The sequence below is a fragment of the Echinops telfairi genome, unplaced genomic scaffold (genome assembly GCF_000313985.2).
Source record: "Echinops telfairi isolate 266 unplaced genomic scaffold, ASM31398v2 ScPeMD7_3533;HRSCAF=4204_0, whole genome shotgun sequence".
NCBI lineage: Eukaryota > Metazoa > Chordata > Mammalia > Afrosoricida > Tenrecidae > Echinops > Echinops telfairi.
In genome coordinates this window covers 105,469,825-105,488,999 of record NW_022107431.1, presented here as the reverse complement: position 1 = coordinate 105,488,999, position 19,175 = coordinate 105,469,825, and the positions used below count along the sequence as shown (strand labels likewise).

General features: G+C 36.1%; 1 protein-coding gene across 2 annotated transcripts in view; it reads right to left on the bottom strand.

Annotated features, from left to right (window-relative positions):
* Window positions 1-19,175, bottom strand: part of LMBRD1 (LMBR1 domain containing 1) — a 99,358-nt gene that overhangs the window by 28,763 nt on the left and 51,420 nt on the right. For both annotated transcript variants that reach the window (XM_004696549.3, XM_045294570.1), the window contains exons 7-9: window positions 15,818-15,891; window positions 5,417-5,542; window positions 3,530-3,682 (exon numbers count right to left, since the gene is read on the bottom strand). In XM_004696549.3, the coding sequence (XP_004696606.2) occupies window positions 3,530-3,682; window positions 5,417-5,542; window positions 15,818-15,891 (353 nt within the window). The remainder of the gene's footprint in view (window positions 1-3,529; window positions 3,683-5,416; window positions 5,543-15,817; window positions 15,892-19,175) is intronic.

Below are 19,175 nucleotides of genomic sequence, written 5' to 3'. Positions count from 1 at the left end.
AAAAAAAAAAAAAGAAATCCAGGACAGATAGATCTATAGAGCTAGTAACTGGACTGATAATTGTTTAGGTGTATGGTAGGGAAGGATGGGGGAGAAATGGGGAATTAACAGCAATGTGTTAAGAAATGGTTCTGAAATTCATTTGGGTGATGACTGCACAGATATTCCCAATATGACTGAAAGACTACATTGTATGACATGTGAAGTATATGCCAATAAAACTTAAAAAAAATATATAGCCTAGAAACCCCTATGAAGCAGTTCAACTTTGTAAGAAAGGGGATCTCCAGTTGGAACTGACTCTACAGCAACTAGCAACAACAGTTAACACTCAACTGATCTTTCCTTCAATGGATTAGATACAGCTAGCTGGCTGAACATGTAGAAGCTTTTTAAATCCTTCAATGTCAGGTTCAATTTATGAAATGAATAAGCAAAATCCATTACAGTAAAATGGGCAAATGTATGTAAAAGTTCTTGCTTTAAAAGAATCACCCAGGAGTACTGGTTTTATATCATGCTCTTTGTGGAAACAATTGTTCATTCAATCAAGTATGACTCAGTTGCAGAAAAAGGTTAATTTGAGCATAATAAATGCTCCTAGCATAATGTATGACATAATAAAGTTCAGCAACTTCTGTGAGTGAAATTCCTTTTAAAAATCCTGCTTTGAAAAATTAACTTCTTTAAACTGTCTTATTTTTATTGCCTTAAAAACATTTCTTTTTCCTGCAACATATACATGTTAAGTTGATTCTGCTGTCAGGAGATTCTGACTCATAGTGACCACACAGGACAGAGTAGAATTGTTCAATATGATTTCTGAGTCTGTACGTCTCTATGAAAGCAGACTCCGTCGTTATTTCCCTTGAAGGAGGAGGGGGTGGGTTCAAACCACCAACCTTGTGGTGAGCAGCGCAATATTTAATTAGCCCACTGTGCCACCACGGGTTACCTAAGGCGTGGCTCATTCCGAAGACCCAGTTCAAATAAATGTATGCACTGCACTGAGTTCAAATAAGTAACATGGAGTTATCTCACTTACAGGTGGGTTTGCTGCCATATGTGAGCTTTAAACATGTCCACCACAGAGTTACTCTACTCGATATGTAACAACACTGCAGAGGTTAGATAATCCTCAATACTCAGTTAGCACCAAGGAAAAACATCTGGAAACATGGCAATTATTTCAAATTATGAAGCACTTAAAATAAAACACAAAACTTAACTCTCAGAGATCATCAAGAGAAAATTTGGAGCATATACAATTCCAATACAATATTTAATACACCTTCTTTAAAGTTAAAAAAAATCTCTAGGCATTTCTAGGCATTTCTCACATGAGGTCCAAATAAAAGAAATGCCATATACAGTTTAATATTAGTCTTTGAAAAAGGAAGTTGGCAACATCTTTACACATAATATTTATTCCAGAAGGTACAAGAAGGATGGATGAGGTAACTGAAGAAAAATCAAAACGTTCCTACAAACCTTCAAAACAACAAAGTACTGTCAGTCACAGTGTGATAAAATTGCACTCCCCTGCTTATTTAAAGCAATTCAGTTGCTTTTTAAGTTTGTGCTTGCTAGAGAGAAAAGTTGAGAGAAAAGTGGAACAAATAAAACATAACTCTGTAACTACAGCTTTATGATGAGTCTGATCAAAATAAGCAGGAACTTGTTTAAAATGCAAGTGATATCATTACAAATGTAAAAATGTAACTTTCTATGTAAATATGAGTACAGAAAAAAATATTACATATACTATCTGATTATATTTAAAACCTACTGGATTCATAGTTTACCCAGGCCAATTAGCTAGATTCAAACTATGCCCTTCTGTCAGGGGACAGTTTAATCAAATATTTAATTAACAATAGACCGTATGCTCACAAATGTTAGATACTACATATAGATGTTATATTTTAAGGATCAATTAACATATTCTAATTAGACACTTTTTTTTTAGACACTTATTTTTATAAGACTTCAACGTAAAACTAATCTTTCTTCCTCAGATTCAAGGCAGAATTTAAAAAGGGAAATCTTATACATGGCACTAGAATAATAGCTGCCGCACCGTCTGAGCTAGCTACAGTAAAAGACACAGTTGCATCAATTCACATAATCCCCATAATAATACAAGATACATATCAGAGATCTTCCAAAAATGTGTGGAAAATGTCATGATCTTTAAACTCCATTCTTCCAAAAACTTCCAGAAGTCCCCCTGTATACAACTCCATTTTAACAATGAGAAAACTGTGCTTAGCAACACTGATGTAACAAGAGGTTACATAACTAACTAGTGAGGAGCAGAGCAAGGACTCAAACCCAGATGTATCTAACCCTTAACCACCAAGCTGCTGCAGAAACCACCATGCTGCAAGAATGTATATGCTTGAATCTGATGTGGAATATTAATGAACATATGGGTAGGTGGCACTCCAAGGGATCAAGCAAAGAATTACTGAGGAGCTGTAAACTGAGCAACTTCCCATATATTATTGGGACACGTTTATATTCCAACCCATCTGGGAGGAGAGACTTTGTTGGATATCCGGGGCTTTCTGCACAACCCAACGTTACCGTATTTGTGTAGTTTGGCAAAAAGACCTAGACTAAAGGTTACCTTTCCCATCCTGACAAAGCTAAAAAACAATCCTTGGAAGAATCCAGCTGGCTCCACAAGTTTAATGAACTAGCAGGCCTATAATCTGTAAATGTAGATAACAAAATTCTGATACTAAAAACATAACACAATCTTCAGCATCACAGGAAAAAGCGACCACAAGTTAGGTGAAAAATTAGTCAGTAGACAGACTCAGAAATGACAAAAAATAGCCTTTAAAATATTGATCACAAACATGCTTGAGGATTTCAAAAAGCAATCACAGTAAATGTACTTGACACAATTGATGTATGTATGGATTGTGATAAGAGTTGTATGAGCCCCCAATAAAATGACTTTAAAAAAAGGAAGAGCAACTTTTGATCAGAGAAACTTGAGTTTGTAGTTAAAAAAACCTTCTTATACTCTCTAAACTCAAGATGTCTTTATTAGTGAATTATAATAAATAATTAAGGATGAAATAATAGCTATATGTGGGAATATCTCAGAGGTATTGAGGGTTTTGATGAAGATCACTATAAGATAATTTATCACAATCATGCAAGTCACAATATAAAAGTTTACAGCATATATAGTAATTTGTTTTATTTTGCTTAACTTTATTGCATGTTGCCCGTATAGCATTTTAGGCAAACTGAAGGTCTGTGGCAACTGTGTGTCAACACTGTGGGCACATTGCAAACAGCATGTTCTCACTTCCTATCTCGGTATCACAAGTGGTAATCTGAAATGTTTCAAACTTTATCAAGATGCTGTTGTACAATTAGCTAACTATAGTATAGTACAGTATGGTATAGAATAATGTATTGCCAAGGCATTTGACTGTGTGAATCATAACAAACTCTAGATAGCCTGAGGGAAGAGTTACAGTATACTTGTTTTTCAAACTCCACTTACCTTCAGTGGACGCAGAGCACCACAGAATTTTGTCCACCAGCTGTTTTCAATAAATTCTAAGTGCCTCTCTCTTTTCTTAAGTGTTCGTAACCTTTCTTCAAATTGTTTTAAGGCACGTTTATCCCTTGCTGGCAAAGGTCGGCCATCTTTGCTCTGCAAACAATGGACCAAATTGAAAGTTTTAAACATGCAGGTCTTAATAAAGTACCCATCTGAATTAGCAAATCAGGCAACAGTTAATTTTTTTAAGGATACTCCTTAGGCAAAATTACAATTGGGGGATAAAAACAAAGTAACTAATACCTGTGACAATAAAAAATCTCTAATTCTAGGACAGCATAAATGTATGCCTGACCCAATTCTCATGTTATCTAGCATCCCCTGTTCCAATGATAACCACTGTTGAGATGAACAATATTCTTCTGTATGGCCTATGTACTTGCATGTGTGAGTGTGTGTGTGTATTTATGGGTGTTTTTGCTGTACCTAATTAATAACATTTCTTGAACATTTTCCATGTTCCCATGACTAGTCCGTATTTTATACATTTATTCTTCACTCTCTTCAAAAGAACCCTTTGCAGTAGGTAACAGTGTTGTTATATTCATTAATTTGATGAGGAAAATAAAGCCCACAGATCTCACATGCAGTGTCAGTAAAGCCAGAATTTGAGCTTAGGTAGTCTGATTTCAAAGCTTGTACCATTTATCTGGCACACTCATTTTAAGTCCTCTGTTAAGCATCTTAGTAAATTTCCTAATTTTTATCAGAAAGGTCTGACATTTCTTTTTTATAATTTATGGCTAATACAAATGAGATCTTCTTATTATTACATCCTCTCAACTGGTTAATGATTCTTGTACATTTGTACCTGGGCACCTTGATAAACTCTTATTTCCATTAGTTTGTCAGGCTTTTCTTGATAGACAATAGTATATGTACGCATTAAAGATTGTTTCCTCTTCCTTCCCCCTCTTAATGTTCATACATATTTCTTATCTAAGACCCTCAAAAAAATGCCGAAGAATGGGAATAGTTCAAGTCTTTCACAAAGTGTGATATTCATTGTTTGTTAGGCATTATCTGCTTGTCTAATTTGGTAATATTAAAAATCAAAATTTTAATCATAACTACAAACTGAGTTTTTCAAATACTCTTTGGCATTTTATTAAACTATTTATATTTCTCATTTAACCTCAATAAATTAAGGAGTTTAGTATAATTTCCAGTGTTTATTATCCTTACAATCTTACACTGGCCATTTAGAAATATTCTTTTATTACAGCACAGATTATGAATAATTAATTTGTAGTTTTTAAATATTTGCCTCTATCAGTATAATAGTGTGTGTGCGCATGTGGTATTATCTGATGTTTGTATCAAGAATATTCTGGAATGATTTAGAACACTTTTCCTTGTTATTTAAATAATTATGTAAGCTTTATCTGTTACTTGAAAGAGACAGTACATTTAATTGGACATTGGTTACATGTAATCTTTAGCTAATCAAATTAGAAGCTGAACGTTTAACTTTTACAGAGCAAAATCTGATGATACACATGAAACCAGTCACCTGAAAGCTAGCAAAGTCGCTGCAAGTCTGATTAAAAAAACCTGCCAAGCTGCCAGGGACCTACAATTCACCGAAAATGTAATTTATAAAATATGAGGGGGCTTCAAATAAGTTCGTGGAAGAGTGAATTAAGAACATTTTCCCACAAACTTTTTGAAGTCTCCTTATGTAGGATTGGTTCTTGAGGATATATGGCTCTCAATTTTATGTTTTTACTGTAAACAAAAAATGGGTTTTTCAGTATGAAAGTCATGTCAGATACACATGTTAAAAGCAAGTTTGTGCTTCCCAACTACAATAAGACATCAACTCACTTTTGATTTAATCGTCTGAATGTGTTGCTCCACTTCTTCAATGTCTTCACTGTTTTCTAAACGTTCATAAGCAGCACTTCGAGTGCCTTTGATCAGATTTAAAGGTAATGCTGACATGCCATAGGCCTAAAAAGAAACAAATTGTTTTAGAAATATTAAACCTATTATATATAATTTTCAGGTAAGATATTTAAAAATTAAGAATAAGCAGTTGTGAAAAGGCATGGTTACTGAAAAATATGACCTATGTGAATGTATTGTTATATAGTCTTGAAGCAGTGTTACATTTCTAGCATTATTCCCAGAGTGTGTGTGTGTGTGTGTGTGTATATATACATACATACGCATGTATTCATCAAGTTACAGTATTAATATAAGTATCATATTTTATTGAAGCAATACATTACACATTCAGGCTAATTGGTGGACAATACTGTGAATTAGTAAAGCTAATTTGTAAAATTATTTCTTAGGAAGAAAAAATTTAAGTATACGATATATAGTATAGCTTTAGCAAAAGGTTAGGTATTTCAGTATCCTCTCATGGTAGCTGATTAACATACCAATTATCTGTGTACAGTTTCCTTAAAAGTTCTAATTTTTTTTATTGCCCAATTTAAATATCTTCCAACAAATAATTTTAGGCTCTTAATCAGCATAGAAATAACCATTGTTATTATATTACCCAATTCCATATTAAAAAGTAAATCCCATTGCTATGGAATCTATTCTGACTCATAGTGAGGGTATAGGACAGAGTGGAACTCAAAGCTATAAAGCAGATAACATCTTTTTCCTGAAGAGAAGCTGGTGGGTTCGAACTGTTGACCTTTGGGCTACAAGCTGAGTGCATAACCACTGTTCCACTAGGGATCCTTAATTCCTTATTAGCTATAATGTCTTTACTACATTAAGTACATAATATCTGTACTATCATAAAACTTACTGACAATTGCTATGTGACCATTGCTCAGAATCATTATTTAATCTTAAATACTTAGAAGAAAATTACCAGCTTGTGGTAACAAACTCTGAAGCAGGCACAACATTATACTTCCGTATGTAACCCTTTTTCATTTGCCTCCTGAGTACACAGGAAACCTACATTGCCTGGTTTCCACTGGCAGAGCCATGGGATTGTGTTCAGCAAAATGTATATGGGAAAAGGTAATAAATAGCACTTCTTATGCCTAACCCTTTCTCCTAAAATATCCTGGATGTTCTGCCAAGTCTCCTCACATTTCTTTACTATAAACTTTAACTACTTTAATACTCTTTACTGAGCCTTCTTTAGATATTGATTAAACCACAATTCAAATAACCAAAGATAAATTCTGGCAGATGTAAAGTAAAGCTCAGGCTAATTGTTGTTATTTGTGCTGTTTTGTTTTAATTAAGGGAGAATATAATTAAAAGGAAATTTCAGAAATCAACTAGATGTTACATTTATGTAACCAGCTGAAATTATTATCCAATGTACCAATCTTTATATTTGTGCAAAGAAAAATCTTACTTTTAGTTTTAAGAACTGTTAAAACAGTGGTTCTCAACCTTCCTAATGCTGCAACCCTTTAATACAGTTCCTCTGTTTTGGTGACCCCCCCAACCATAAAATTATTTTTGTTTTACTTCATAACTGTAATTTTGCTACTGTTATGAGTTGGTGACCCATGTGAAAGGGTCGTTCGACCTCCAAAGGGGTCACGACCTACAGGTCACTGTGTTAAAACATTAGTATTCTCATATTTTTCCCATCCTCACACCAAAACAAAAAGGAAGCAGGAAGGTTGTATTTGTATTAGAAGATGTATTTAGACAAACAGAAAATATGTTTTCCAATTCTATGTAACTCAATTCTACAATTAAGTAAGATTAAAAGGAGCAAAAGTATCCTTTCATCTTTCCTTATAGGATGTTCCTATCCCAACTGTGGGACACAGAAAGGTTATTCCCTGGGTTGTCCCCACATATTATATCCAAACCTAAGGTGTTGCTTGCTAACACGTGGTCAATGGCCCTGCACTTGGAGGTCAAGTGCTTAAAAGGTTATCTCCCTGAGGGTTATCAGCCATTTAGAGCAATCAGACCCTATAGTCTGTCCCACCCAAGGTGGGGCCCACTCCCTTCTGATAAGGATAGTGGATTGTTCCCCTGAAAGAAAGCCGAAAGACAAGGGCAAGGCAACTCAGGGAGGACCAAGGCTAGGCTGCCATCTTGAATCTAGAGTCCGCCCATCTTATCGCATGCATACCCCTAGTGCCTCCCCTTCCAATTGCATTTGCACCCCTAGCTCGTCCCCCTCATATTGCATGTGTAGCTATTGTACAACCCCTTCCTGTTACGTATGTGGTGACATATAATTTGGGGGGCTCGCACACCCCCTGAGTGTATATCAGCCTTGATTGGAAATGTATTTGCTCTCTCTGCACAGACCTGGCTGCTGAGCTCATGGCTGTCCGGGAAGTGAGCAATTGTGTGCTTTATCTTGTCTGATGTCTCTTTAATTTTATCCCTCAATTACACAACTGCCTCTTGGACCCATTTGATTATGGGGGCTGGTACCCCATACCCAACAGTAATTTTGACCTTTTGTTTTTAGTATCTCCACATTCTTTAAATATTATTGTAAAGGTTACAAGATACTTTAAGATTCTGATGAACACATAGCATAAATAATAATTATTTACTGATTCTTCAGGTGCACACAACATTTTAATACCAGTTCAGAATCAGTCTGTGCCCACGTATGCTTTATGATTCTCCTTTATGATTCTCCAGGATTAGTAAGGGTAGTTTTCAAAGTGTTCTTGGAGGTTTCCCTAGGGGAATTATAGAGAGTCCCTCTAGGGACATTACAGAAAATGACAAAATCACACAGGCACATGCAGTGCTCTCAACTACAGTGCTTACCTTATATATTTGATAAGCAAATTGTAATGCAAGTCAAGTGTCAACTTAATAATTATGCCTTTTCTGAAAAACCTTCCCTAACTTCTTAATGTACTTGGCTTATAACTCAATTTAGCATACAACACTGTACTATAATGGTCAGCATATCTGTTTTATCACTAAAACGCCCAAATTTGACTGAACAGAATAGCTGGGTTTTTAAGTCCTTAAAAATGTGCATTTCTATGCCATACTAATATTACTTAAAGTAGATTATCCTTAAGGTCTGGGCTCCAATTCTTTTCCACTTATGTTACTCCCTAAACCTTTCATAAATTAATAAAAATATTTCTCAACATTTGACAAACATTTTTTTTAAAGAGGGCTTTTAATTAACATGAATTAATTCCTAACACAGAACTTACAATTTTTAGAAAAGCATAACTGAATTCCTAAACAGCTGAATCTAAACATTTTAAAACACTAATATGTCCTTGGTAGTATATGTGGTCTGACAGGTATAGAATACAATGCCCTCTTCTGAATTTCCAATTGTTTCAAAAGAGAACGTAAAAGAAAGCAATCAACATTCAGATTTCCTGAGCTTTTAATTTACTTGTGTACATCTTAATGATTATCAGAAATTTAGTCATAATATTTAAGTTATAACAAGCCTGGCATACACATTACACAAAACGTTTAATCATTATGACTTTTAAGGTCTTTTAACAAAGATCTTCTGAATTTAAGTACAGATTTCTTGGAAAAAAATAAACAGTTTTTTTAAGACATACAAAACTTGTCTTGCCTACTACTGCCCTCTAGTGAACTGCTGGAAAATCAGCAAGAACTTAAAACAGCTTTTAGTTCAGCCCTAATTGTCTCCAATTTCATTTGGTTTGATTTGCAAACAAAAAACATAATGTATTTTAAGCCAAAAAATTTGAAAGAATATCTAAAAAGTATAAGCATTTCCAATATTCTTTTTGCACAGCTTAATTAAGAACAGCAACCTCTTATCCTGCATACTACTCTAATATGATGGTTTCCAACCTGTGAGTTCAAGGTGACTTATTGCTAAGTGTAAACTCCAAGCACTGTCTTTGGCCTGAATTAATGTCACACCCATATTTGTAAACATACCACTCAAGGACTTGTATGCTGGTATGACTAATAGTTTGTTATGTCTTCTATGGATTCTAAGTTTCATACATAATTTATCACATTAATGTCAGTAAAAATTGAATGCATTATAACTATGAGGGCACCTTATAATCAGTCAGTGCAAAAGTCATGACATTCACAACTTCGGTCATAGCCAACACACGCCCTGTCTCCCCCAACCCCCTCCAAAAAAAAAAAAAAAAGACAGTCATCAAGTTGAATCTGACTGCAAGCTAGTACAACAATAACATTTAATTGCTATTTAATATATTGTCTAAAATAATACTTTATTTGCTGTTGAAACAAAGTTTAATGCATAAAGATACAGAATAAAGAAATAAATATAATGAAGCAAATATTCACTGAAGAATGAGTACAATTCCATATTTTCTTACAATAGTTCAGTGTTTTATTACCTTAAGTACAGCAGATACTCAAAGTGAAGGCCTGTCACAATTTGTTATTTGTTATTAGGTACAAAGGGTGCCTTTTCATAAAGCACACCAGAAAGAACCCCAGGGCACTTTAACTGTATGGAATGGGTGTGCAAGCCACTTGGAAGAAGATTCCAAAGACAAGAGTGGAATACTTGCTTTGTTTTGCTTGTTTTTCACTTGAAGATTTCCTTTCAAAACAAATCTAAGTAAAGATTATTATGAGTTGATATAAAATATTAAATGGGAATATCAATGATAAATAGAAATGGCACAAATCATGGGAATGAATGGTATGACTAATCATACCAGTTCAAAATCACACTAAATTTACAGTGGTTGATTTTTCACCTGAGTGGAGCATTCTCAAAGAAAAGTTGCACCAATTCTTTGGATTCCATTAAAGATAATACTGTTTAGTAAAACATGGATACCAATACCAATTTTAAATGTAATTTAGAAGACTCAGACTATGAATGTAAAGCTTTAGAAATAACTTTCCAATTTATTTCACTTATATTTTCCTTGTAATGCATTTGAGAAATGAATACCTAAAAGTTATTCCATTAAATATAAAACAAAAATTACAAATGTTTAAGAAAGCACTGGTAAAATGTTGGGTCCTTCTTTTACTGGCACATAAAATAAAGGTGTATTTTACAATCAATGGCATATATACTTGAAGTCGTTCAGTTACACTCACAGAGACCCTAAAGGGTACAGGGTTTCTGAGGCTCTCTGTCTTTATGGAGCAGTTTCATCTTTCTCCCGTGGAGTGGCTGAGCCGCGGCCCTTGTGGTTAGCGAACATCATCTATCCCATAGCCCCATCACAGCGCCCTATCATGGCATAAATCGTCTCACCTGTCCATAAAAACTGTAAAAATCAGTTCCAGTTCACCTTTTGATGCGAACAGAAACACTAAACTGGGCATTTTATTTCTGTTTTTGAATTGATAAAAACATGGACTGAAGGATGATAAGTTATTTATTAACAATGTACACAGTTTGTATATATAATAAAGAGTTCTGGAGAACATGTTTAATTTTTATTCAATAAAGATACTAAAAGGTCAGCAGTCACTGTTTATATAGGTATTTCAGTAGTCCACACGACAAATTTTATATGAAAATATCATTATATAATATCTCCCCACTTGGTGGCACCAAAAAATTAAACTGTTTATGAAGGCCTTTGTGCCGAAGGTTCTAATGAACTTTTGGAAAGGCAAATTCACTTTCAATTTAAGGGTAAAAGAATAGGTAATATATAATATCCTGCCTGAAATTTTTCTCCCTACAACTTAATGTTAAATGATGTAACTATTCTTTAAGACAAAGTGTAGTGGCCCTAATTTTATTAAAAGTTTAGTCAACTAGCTTTTTCAACTGACCAATAATGCATGTGTAAGAAATCCATACTTGACTAGGACACAAAGTATAAAAACTTCTCTAGAATCTCAAAAGTTAGTTTATGGATTCTATAACAGATATGAATGAAATTGTTGACATAGTGGGTTATGCATTGAGCGCTAACCACAAGGTGGCTATTCAAACCCATCAGTGGCTCCTCAGGAAAAATTGGGACTGCCTATTCCTGTAAAGGTTTTACGTCTCTGCAACCCACAGGGGTAGTTCTACTCTGTGGCAGTGAGTTTATAATGAACTTTACTGACTCTTAATTCTATGTATCCAAGGTCAGGAAGAGCTTGATAGTACAGTGGTTACGAGTGAACTGCTAACCGCAAAGTCAGCAGTTCAAAACCAGTAGCCACTGTGTGGGAGAAAAACGAGGCTTCTGCTCCCATAGTTCATATTGTAGACTCTCAGGGGCAGTTCTACTCTGTCCTATAGAGTCTCCATGAATTGGCAAGGACGCGATGGCAGTAAGTTTGGTTTTGGTACTCAGGTCAAACTGCTCTAGCATGAACTTCCCATTTCTGGCCTTTTAATCAAAGGTAAACATTTTCTATTTCACAAGTATATTCACTATCATGTTCCACCATATAAAAGGTCTGATTCTTAAATTTCTCATGAAAATTTTGCATTCCTCTAACTCTAAGGAGATATGATAACTAGTACTATTAACAATAAAACCACCTCCCTACAAATTGTTATTTTTCAACCAGCTAGTTGACTAGGGCACTTTCTAAAAGCACAAGTTGCATGATTTGTGCTGTAGTTATTAGCAAATATTAGATACTCTTTCCCTAACATCCTTCTGTGATCTCACTCCAAAAATAATTTCCAGTCTGAAATAAAGTCTTTATATGGGATCATATTACTCTTTCATTCAAAACTTTCCAATAGTTTCTCATTTCAATCACAGTAAAATCTAAAATCCTATCCTTAATCTATGCAACCCTACGTGGTAACTGGCCACCTTTCATCTCAACTTCTTCAATCCCAACAGCCATCATATTAACTGAGTTCCAGTTACACTGGCTTTGTCTCCATTCTTTTATCTAAACATAGCATAAATGTAGTTACCGCAAGATCTCTGTGCCTTCTCTATCCTCATGACTGGGCTCTTTTATTAAGTCTTTGTTCAGATGTTCAAAGCCACTACTAACTTCTACAGTCGTCACCCTCCCTTTTCACTCATGTCTCTTCTTAACATCTACTATATGCTTCTGTTGGGAGACAATTCTGCAAAGGTCTCTTGTTTCTCTATGTCTTACAAGTAAGGTACTAATTATATTTTTATTCAAAACTACAGCCAGGATTATGCACCCCACCCCACCAAATTGGCTGGGTCATACATAACTCTCTGTGGTTTGGCAGTTATGTAATGATGTGATTTAGCAGGTAACAACTATGTACTCAAGAGCTCTGGTGGTATAGTGGTTACACACTTGGCTGAAATTCACGTGGTCGGGAGTTTGAAACCACCAGCAGCTCTGTGGGACAAAGACTAGGTTTTCAACTCCAGAAAACAGTTTCAGTCTTGGAAACCAACAGGGGGTTGCTATGAGTCAGCACGGACTCAATGGCAGTGGGAAATCTGTAATCACCTCTTTGATGTGATCTCATCAGCCAATAAATGGTAAGGAGATTAGGCGGCAAGACTCTTACTCAGGTGAAACCTATGATACAAGGCGAGGAGAATTTTCCTTGGGTGTTGTCTGCACAGTCTTTTGTCTTCTGTAAAATAGAACTCAAGGTAAGATTGCTGAGGGGAGACTCTACTACCACCAAGAAAGAAGGGACAGGCGCAGAGTCCATCCTTTGGGCCTATGGTCTCCGAGCTGGTAACTTCCTTTTGATAGTTAGGTTTATGTCAACTTCCTGGACCAGGATTCTTAAAGGTTTGTCAGTTAACACTTAGCAATCCCCAGGACGTGACCGAACACAATGTAATAACTCCTTAATGGGATCTCCTATGAATAAACCACCAATTTTAAGATTAGGGTGAGATACAACACCCTTACTCAAGCTACAACCCTGATGCAGATGTAAGGAAGTTTACTTGCGGGTATGGCCTGCTTACTATATACAGTATAGTTGGGACGCTGTGGAAAAACTTACTTGCTTTCTGCTGGGTCTTACTTCTGCATTTGGCTTATCGAGTGCCAGTTCTTTAGATTTCAGCCAACAGCCTGCTACCTAGCCTGCCAATCCTGGAAGTCATCAGCGACCTGTCATCTGACCTGTTGATCTTGAATTCATTTGAGTCTGGAGTAAACTGAGCTACTTGAGTCTGGAGTAAACTGCAGCCTATCCCCCGGACGTGGAACCTGCCTGGATTTTGGACTTGCTTACTTCCACAACTGTGTGAGCCATTTTCTTTATACAAATTTCCTTCACACACACACACACACACAAACACACACAATACATACATATAAGCATCACTGATTTTGCTTCTCTAGATGCCAAGACACATGGGGATATGCAAGGATTGCCAGCCCACAGATGTTGAAAGGAGACAAAGACATTCCCCACCACACCCCCGAGAGAAAACAGAGACTAAAAACCTTCTGCTGAAGCTGGCTTCATGAATTTGGACTTCTAGTATCTGAAACTGTTATGTAATATATTTGTTTTTAAAAGCCAGTCATTTTTGGCCTTTCTATTACAGCAGCACTATAATCTTTTCAAGGTTGTTTGTATAACAAACAGCCTTAGAAAATAGAAATTACATCTTCTCCCAGAGAAAGAAATGGCATGCTTTAAACTACTGTCCATTGCAGAAGATTCTCTTTTCCTAAACTTAAAATTCCTCTCCTATAACGCAGGTCACTGAGTGTGTCACCTGGTGCTCGGCAGATGGCCTGATGGCAATCACAAGAAAATGCTGAGACTCTGTCTACCACGATTGCTCTGAGTAATAAAGTTCTTTATCTATGATCCAAAGAAGTCTTGTATCTTCAGTCACAGTCCATAAACTTATGGTAGATTGAAGGGTAAAAATCTCAAATCCTCCACAGGTTTTGGCACTTTTTTGTTTCCTTTTCCCCCCACTGGTTTCTCCTAATAAACCTTGTGTTGCTGGCTATTTCCTCATTTCCCTGTAGCTCCCAGAGACACTTAACAAACAATATCATTTGACTACCAATTTCTAAGAAGCTTATCACCATCACCACCACCACCCATTTCGTATAAAAGACACTGCCTTCAGTAAAATTAAAAGGCAAATGCAAGAAATACCACAAATTAGTTACAGAATACCAATTAGAACATGGATTAATTACTCATTTGTTAATAATGTGTGTGGCTGTTTCTCAAACTGAAAAACTAGCAAGCTGTACTTATATTCTGGGAGATGGGGAAATAATCACTCATTGATATCAGATGGCAATTTTCACATGTGGAAGTAAATGAAAATAAAACAAAAATGGTAATGAAGAATAAAACTAAGTACCCAAATAAGTACTTAAAAGAGAGACCAATGCATTTATATTTTAGACATATCCCATTAGGCAGTATAACACTTGCATGATTATGTAACAAAATGGGATTCTGTTATTCGACTGAAAGCCCTTTTATGTCTACAGAAAGACCCACTGGAACAGCATGTCCAAGTCATTTCTGTATAAACAGTATGTTCCCTCTTTGCAAGAACCAAGAATGCTCTAATATAAATTCCATCAATCTAAAAATAATTTATAAATTATCAAGGGTTCACGAGGGTGGGATGGTGGGAGAGGAAGGGGGGAAAAGAGGAGCTGATACCAAGTAGAAAAAAAATATTTTGGAAATAATGATGGCACCATATGTATAAACATGCTTGATCCAACTGATGTACCGATTGTTATAAGAGCCGTAAGACCCAGTAAAATGATTTATTAAAATTAAAAAATAAAGAAGGTTCCAGGTACTTTTAAGGCTTCTGGCATAGCTCTCTCGCAGGTGGACAGGTAAGAAGTACTTCTTATTGGCCTTTCTCTCTATAATTTGAGCAAAAGTATAAGAGCTATCTATATATAATTTGATCAGTCATTAATAATTCTTATCTTACCACTTCCAGGGGGGAAAAAGGCTGAAAATCAGCTTCTGAGGATATAGGATTAGATTCTATTGAAGTAACAAATTATATAAAATAACTGGTTTTAAAAGTATTTTATCCCCAAGTATACTAAACCTTCTAAAACAGTAGCAGATACTGATCTATGGTTCAGAGTTTATAATATGCGTATAAATCACTGAGTCCTGTATTGCAAAATATAGACTTCCAGGTTCCCAAGTTACAAAATATCTTAAAACACTTAATTTCACAAATACAGGTATATGACTGTGATTCAGATGTTAAAAATTTACCCTTCTTAGAAAACTCAAGAAAAGTGAAAGAAGGATCAAAATATTAAAGAGGAAAATAAAATTAACTGGAAAACATGCCTAAGGTAAAGGAAAATAAAATTGCTTCATAAAATGATTCTTTCGTTGAAGCTCAATTATCACAATTAGTCACTTACTGTGTAAGTTATAGCTGCCAACATTCCAATCAAGGTGAGTGAACTAATGGAAAAAGACAATGCAGCTAAACCATCTACAAAGAAAAAAAGAAACAGTTAAACCATGAGTTTATATGCATATTTATCTATATACAATGCAAATGTTTATATTCAATGAATCAATATATAAAAATTGGACTCTATACATTCTAAAAGAATAAATCAAATAATATTATCAACATCACTGGAGGGCAAACTCCAATTGGAGAAGATAAAGTTTTTTCCCAAATTGAGTTATAAAACATCTTTTACACAGAGATTTTTTTCTTTTTAAAATCACAAGGAAAATTATTGCCTAATAAGTAAGCTTATAATGAGATTGGCAAAATATCAAGTGTTCGAAAGGTGATAAAAAGATATCCTGAACTTTTTATAATGGCAAATCTTGAGATTACGTGGGAACACCACTGACTTTGAAAATGTCTGCCCCCCTCCTCTAAAATGTTGATTCTTCAAGTTTTTTATTCTAAATGTTCAAGTTATTAATGTTCACAGAAGTTCTAAATAACCTTAACAACCTCTTCATAACCTAAAATTAAAAGTTAATTGAAGATTCTACTTTACTCTTTTAAGTTAAAACCAGCTAGCTTGTCTATAAGGCAGAAAAGTAAAAAGAAAATAAATTCAAATAAAAGATTGATAGCAAGCTAGATTTAGAAAATTATTTCAAGGAGAACCAAGTAGGGAAGCAGGGGTGACCCTTTCAAATAAATATAGCAGAATATATAATGAAATATAACATAAATTTGAATATTCATGAATAAGAATAATACTAATTTTTCTCATTTTAATAGAGGCCCTACTGGGCCTGTATTGATCTGGCATGAATACATATCCTGGGAGCACCAATACAAAGTTTTGATAATATAATAAATTATTAGTTTCATTATCAACATTTAAATTAGAATACTCTCTTCTTAAAAATCATGTTTATATAACACTGTAAAAGAACAAATATGCAAGACAATATTTCTAAAACAATAGTATATTTTAATAAAACAAAGGCATTCTTTTATTAAATATTTTTATTGAGGGCTCTTACATCTCATCACAATCCATACATTCATCCATTGTGTCAAGCACATTTGCACATATGCTGCCATCATCATTTTCAAAGCATTCTCTTCCCACTTGAGCCCCATATCAGGTCCCCATTTCTTCACCCTCCCTGCCCTGACCACCCTCCTTCACGAACTCTTGATAAGTTATTTTCATATCTTACATTGTCCTCTGTTGCCTTTCACCCACTTTTCCGTTGTTCATCCACCCTGGAGGGGGTTATATGTTGATCCTTGTGATTGATTCCCCCTTTCTCCCCCCACCCTCCCCTAATCCTCTTGGTATCTCTACTCTCATTGTTGGCCCTGAAGGGTTTATCTCTCCTGGATTCCCTGTGTTGCCGGCTCTTATATACAGCAGTGCGCATGATCTGGTCTAATCCGATTTATAAGGTAGAATTGAAGTCATGATAGTGGGGGGAAGAAAGCACCAATGAACTAGAGGAAAGTTGTGTGTTTCATTGGTGCTATACTGCACCCACTGGCTCATCTCTTCCCTGTGAGCCCTCTGTGAGGGGATGTCCAATTGTCTACAGATGAGCATTGCGTCTCCACTTCATGTCTCCTCACGCCCCCCCCAATTAACATTGGGTATGATTTTGTTCTGGCTCTTAGATGAGTGATACCTGGTCCCATCAACACCTCATGATCACACAGGCTGCTGTGCTTCTTCCATGTGGGTTTTGTTGCTTCTCAGCGAGTTGGCCACTTATTTATCTTCAAGCCTTTAAGATCCCAGAAGCTATATCTTTTGATAGCCAGGCACCATCAGCTTTCTTCACCATGTTTGCTTATCTACCCATTTTGTCTTCAGTGATCGTGTTGGGAAGATGAGCATCACAGAAAGCCAATTATTAGAACAAAGTGTTCTTGTGTTGAGGGAGTACTTGAATTGAGGCACAATGTCCATCTGCAACCGTAATTCTTAATATATGAGCACGTAGCTCTATTCCCTTCTCATTAATATATATTTACATATGTACATCCTGTATTTAGACTGCTATAAATATCCTTTGCCTCCTGGTTCTTTCCTCTATTTCCTTTTACTTACCTCTTGTTCCACCATCAAGTTCGGCCTTCATTAGGGTTTAGTAATTCCTCGCTGCTACATGGCCCTTGATGAAACCCCACTAGGCATCCTATGGTCTTCTCTCCATTGATTTTAGTTCACTTGTTCCCTTGTCCCTGGGTTGGTTGCCCCCCTCCTTCCTTTCTCCCACCTCTCCTTTTCCTATATACCCCTGGAACCACTGGTGCCGTTCTTTTCATCTCCAAATTGTTTATCGTGTCTATCTTATCTAGATAGACATGGAGAAACATTAATAAGCACAAACACCAGACAAAGCCAAACAAAGCAACAAAGGAAGTCAAGACCAATAAAACAATAAGAAAAAACAAAATCAAAACAAAACAAAAAGTCACTCACAAAAATGGAAAAGCCTATAAATACTTCAAGGTCTGTTTGTTGGCCTTTATGAGTTTTTTCCAGTCAAGTCTGATGGGGTGCCACACTCTGTCTCCAAAGTCTAGTTTTGGTATTCCCTAGGAATTTCATCACTTTGTTCCTCTTGCTGCTCTGCTGCATGTCTTTAGTGTTTCGCCCCAGCGTGCTGGGGTCAGACTGTGCACAGTTCCTGCACTGTTTCTCGAGTGTTGTCCCCTGGAGTGCTATGGTTTATTGAGGGATGTCATGTCTTGTGGTGGGGCTGGCCCTGTGATCCTCTCTGTATGTTGTCTGCTCCAAGCAGGAATATTGTCCTCGGGGTTTGGTGGGTGAGAATGTCCTCCCCTCCCTCTCCATCCCTTTTTGTTTCTACCATGTACTCTAATCAGACTCCCCCCTCTTCCCAAGCTGTAGCCCCAATGCTGTCCTCTGAAGTACATTTTGTGTGTGGGGGGGTCCACATTGTTGGGATTGGGGTCGGTCCCACAGATCTATTGGTTCCCTGGTACATGCTGGTATGTTGTAGACATGTCTTGACGCATTGTGTTGAAGCCTGGTCTCTCTTTCCCTCTCCTGTGGAGATATAAACAATACTCTACCCTTGAGTGGGTTAATGCCGTTGCCCCCCTACACATCTTTTTCTTTTCTCTCTTGTATTTATTTGGATGTCGTATGTATCCCTGAACTGAGTTTGGCCCCTGCCACAATAGCTGGACCTCACCCCAGGGATGGATGCATATACAGTGAACCCTCGCCACTTCGCGCTTCGACTTCCGCGGCTTCACTCTATCGCGGTTTTTGCGTAACAGCACCCACT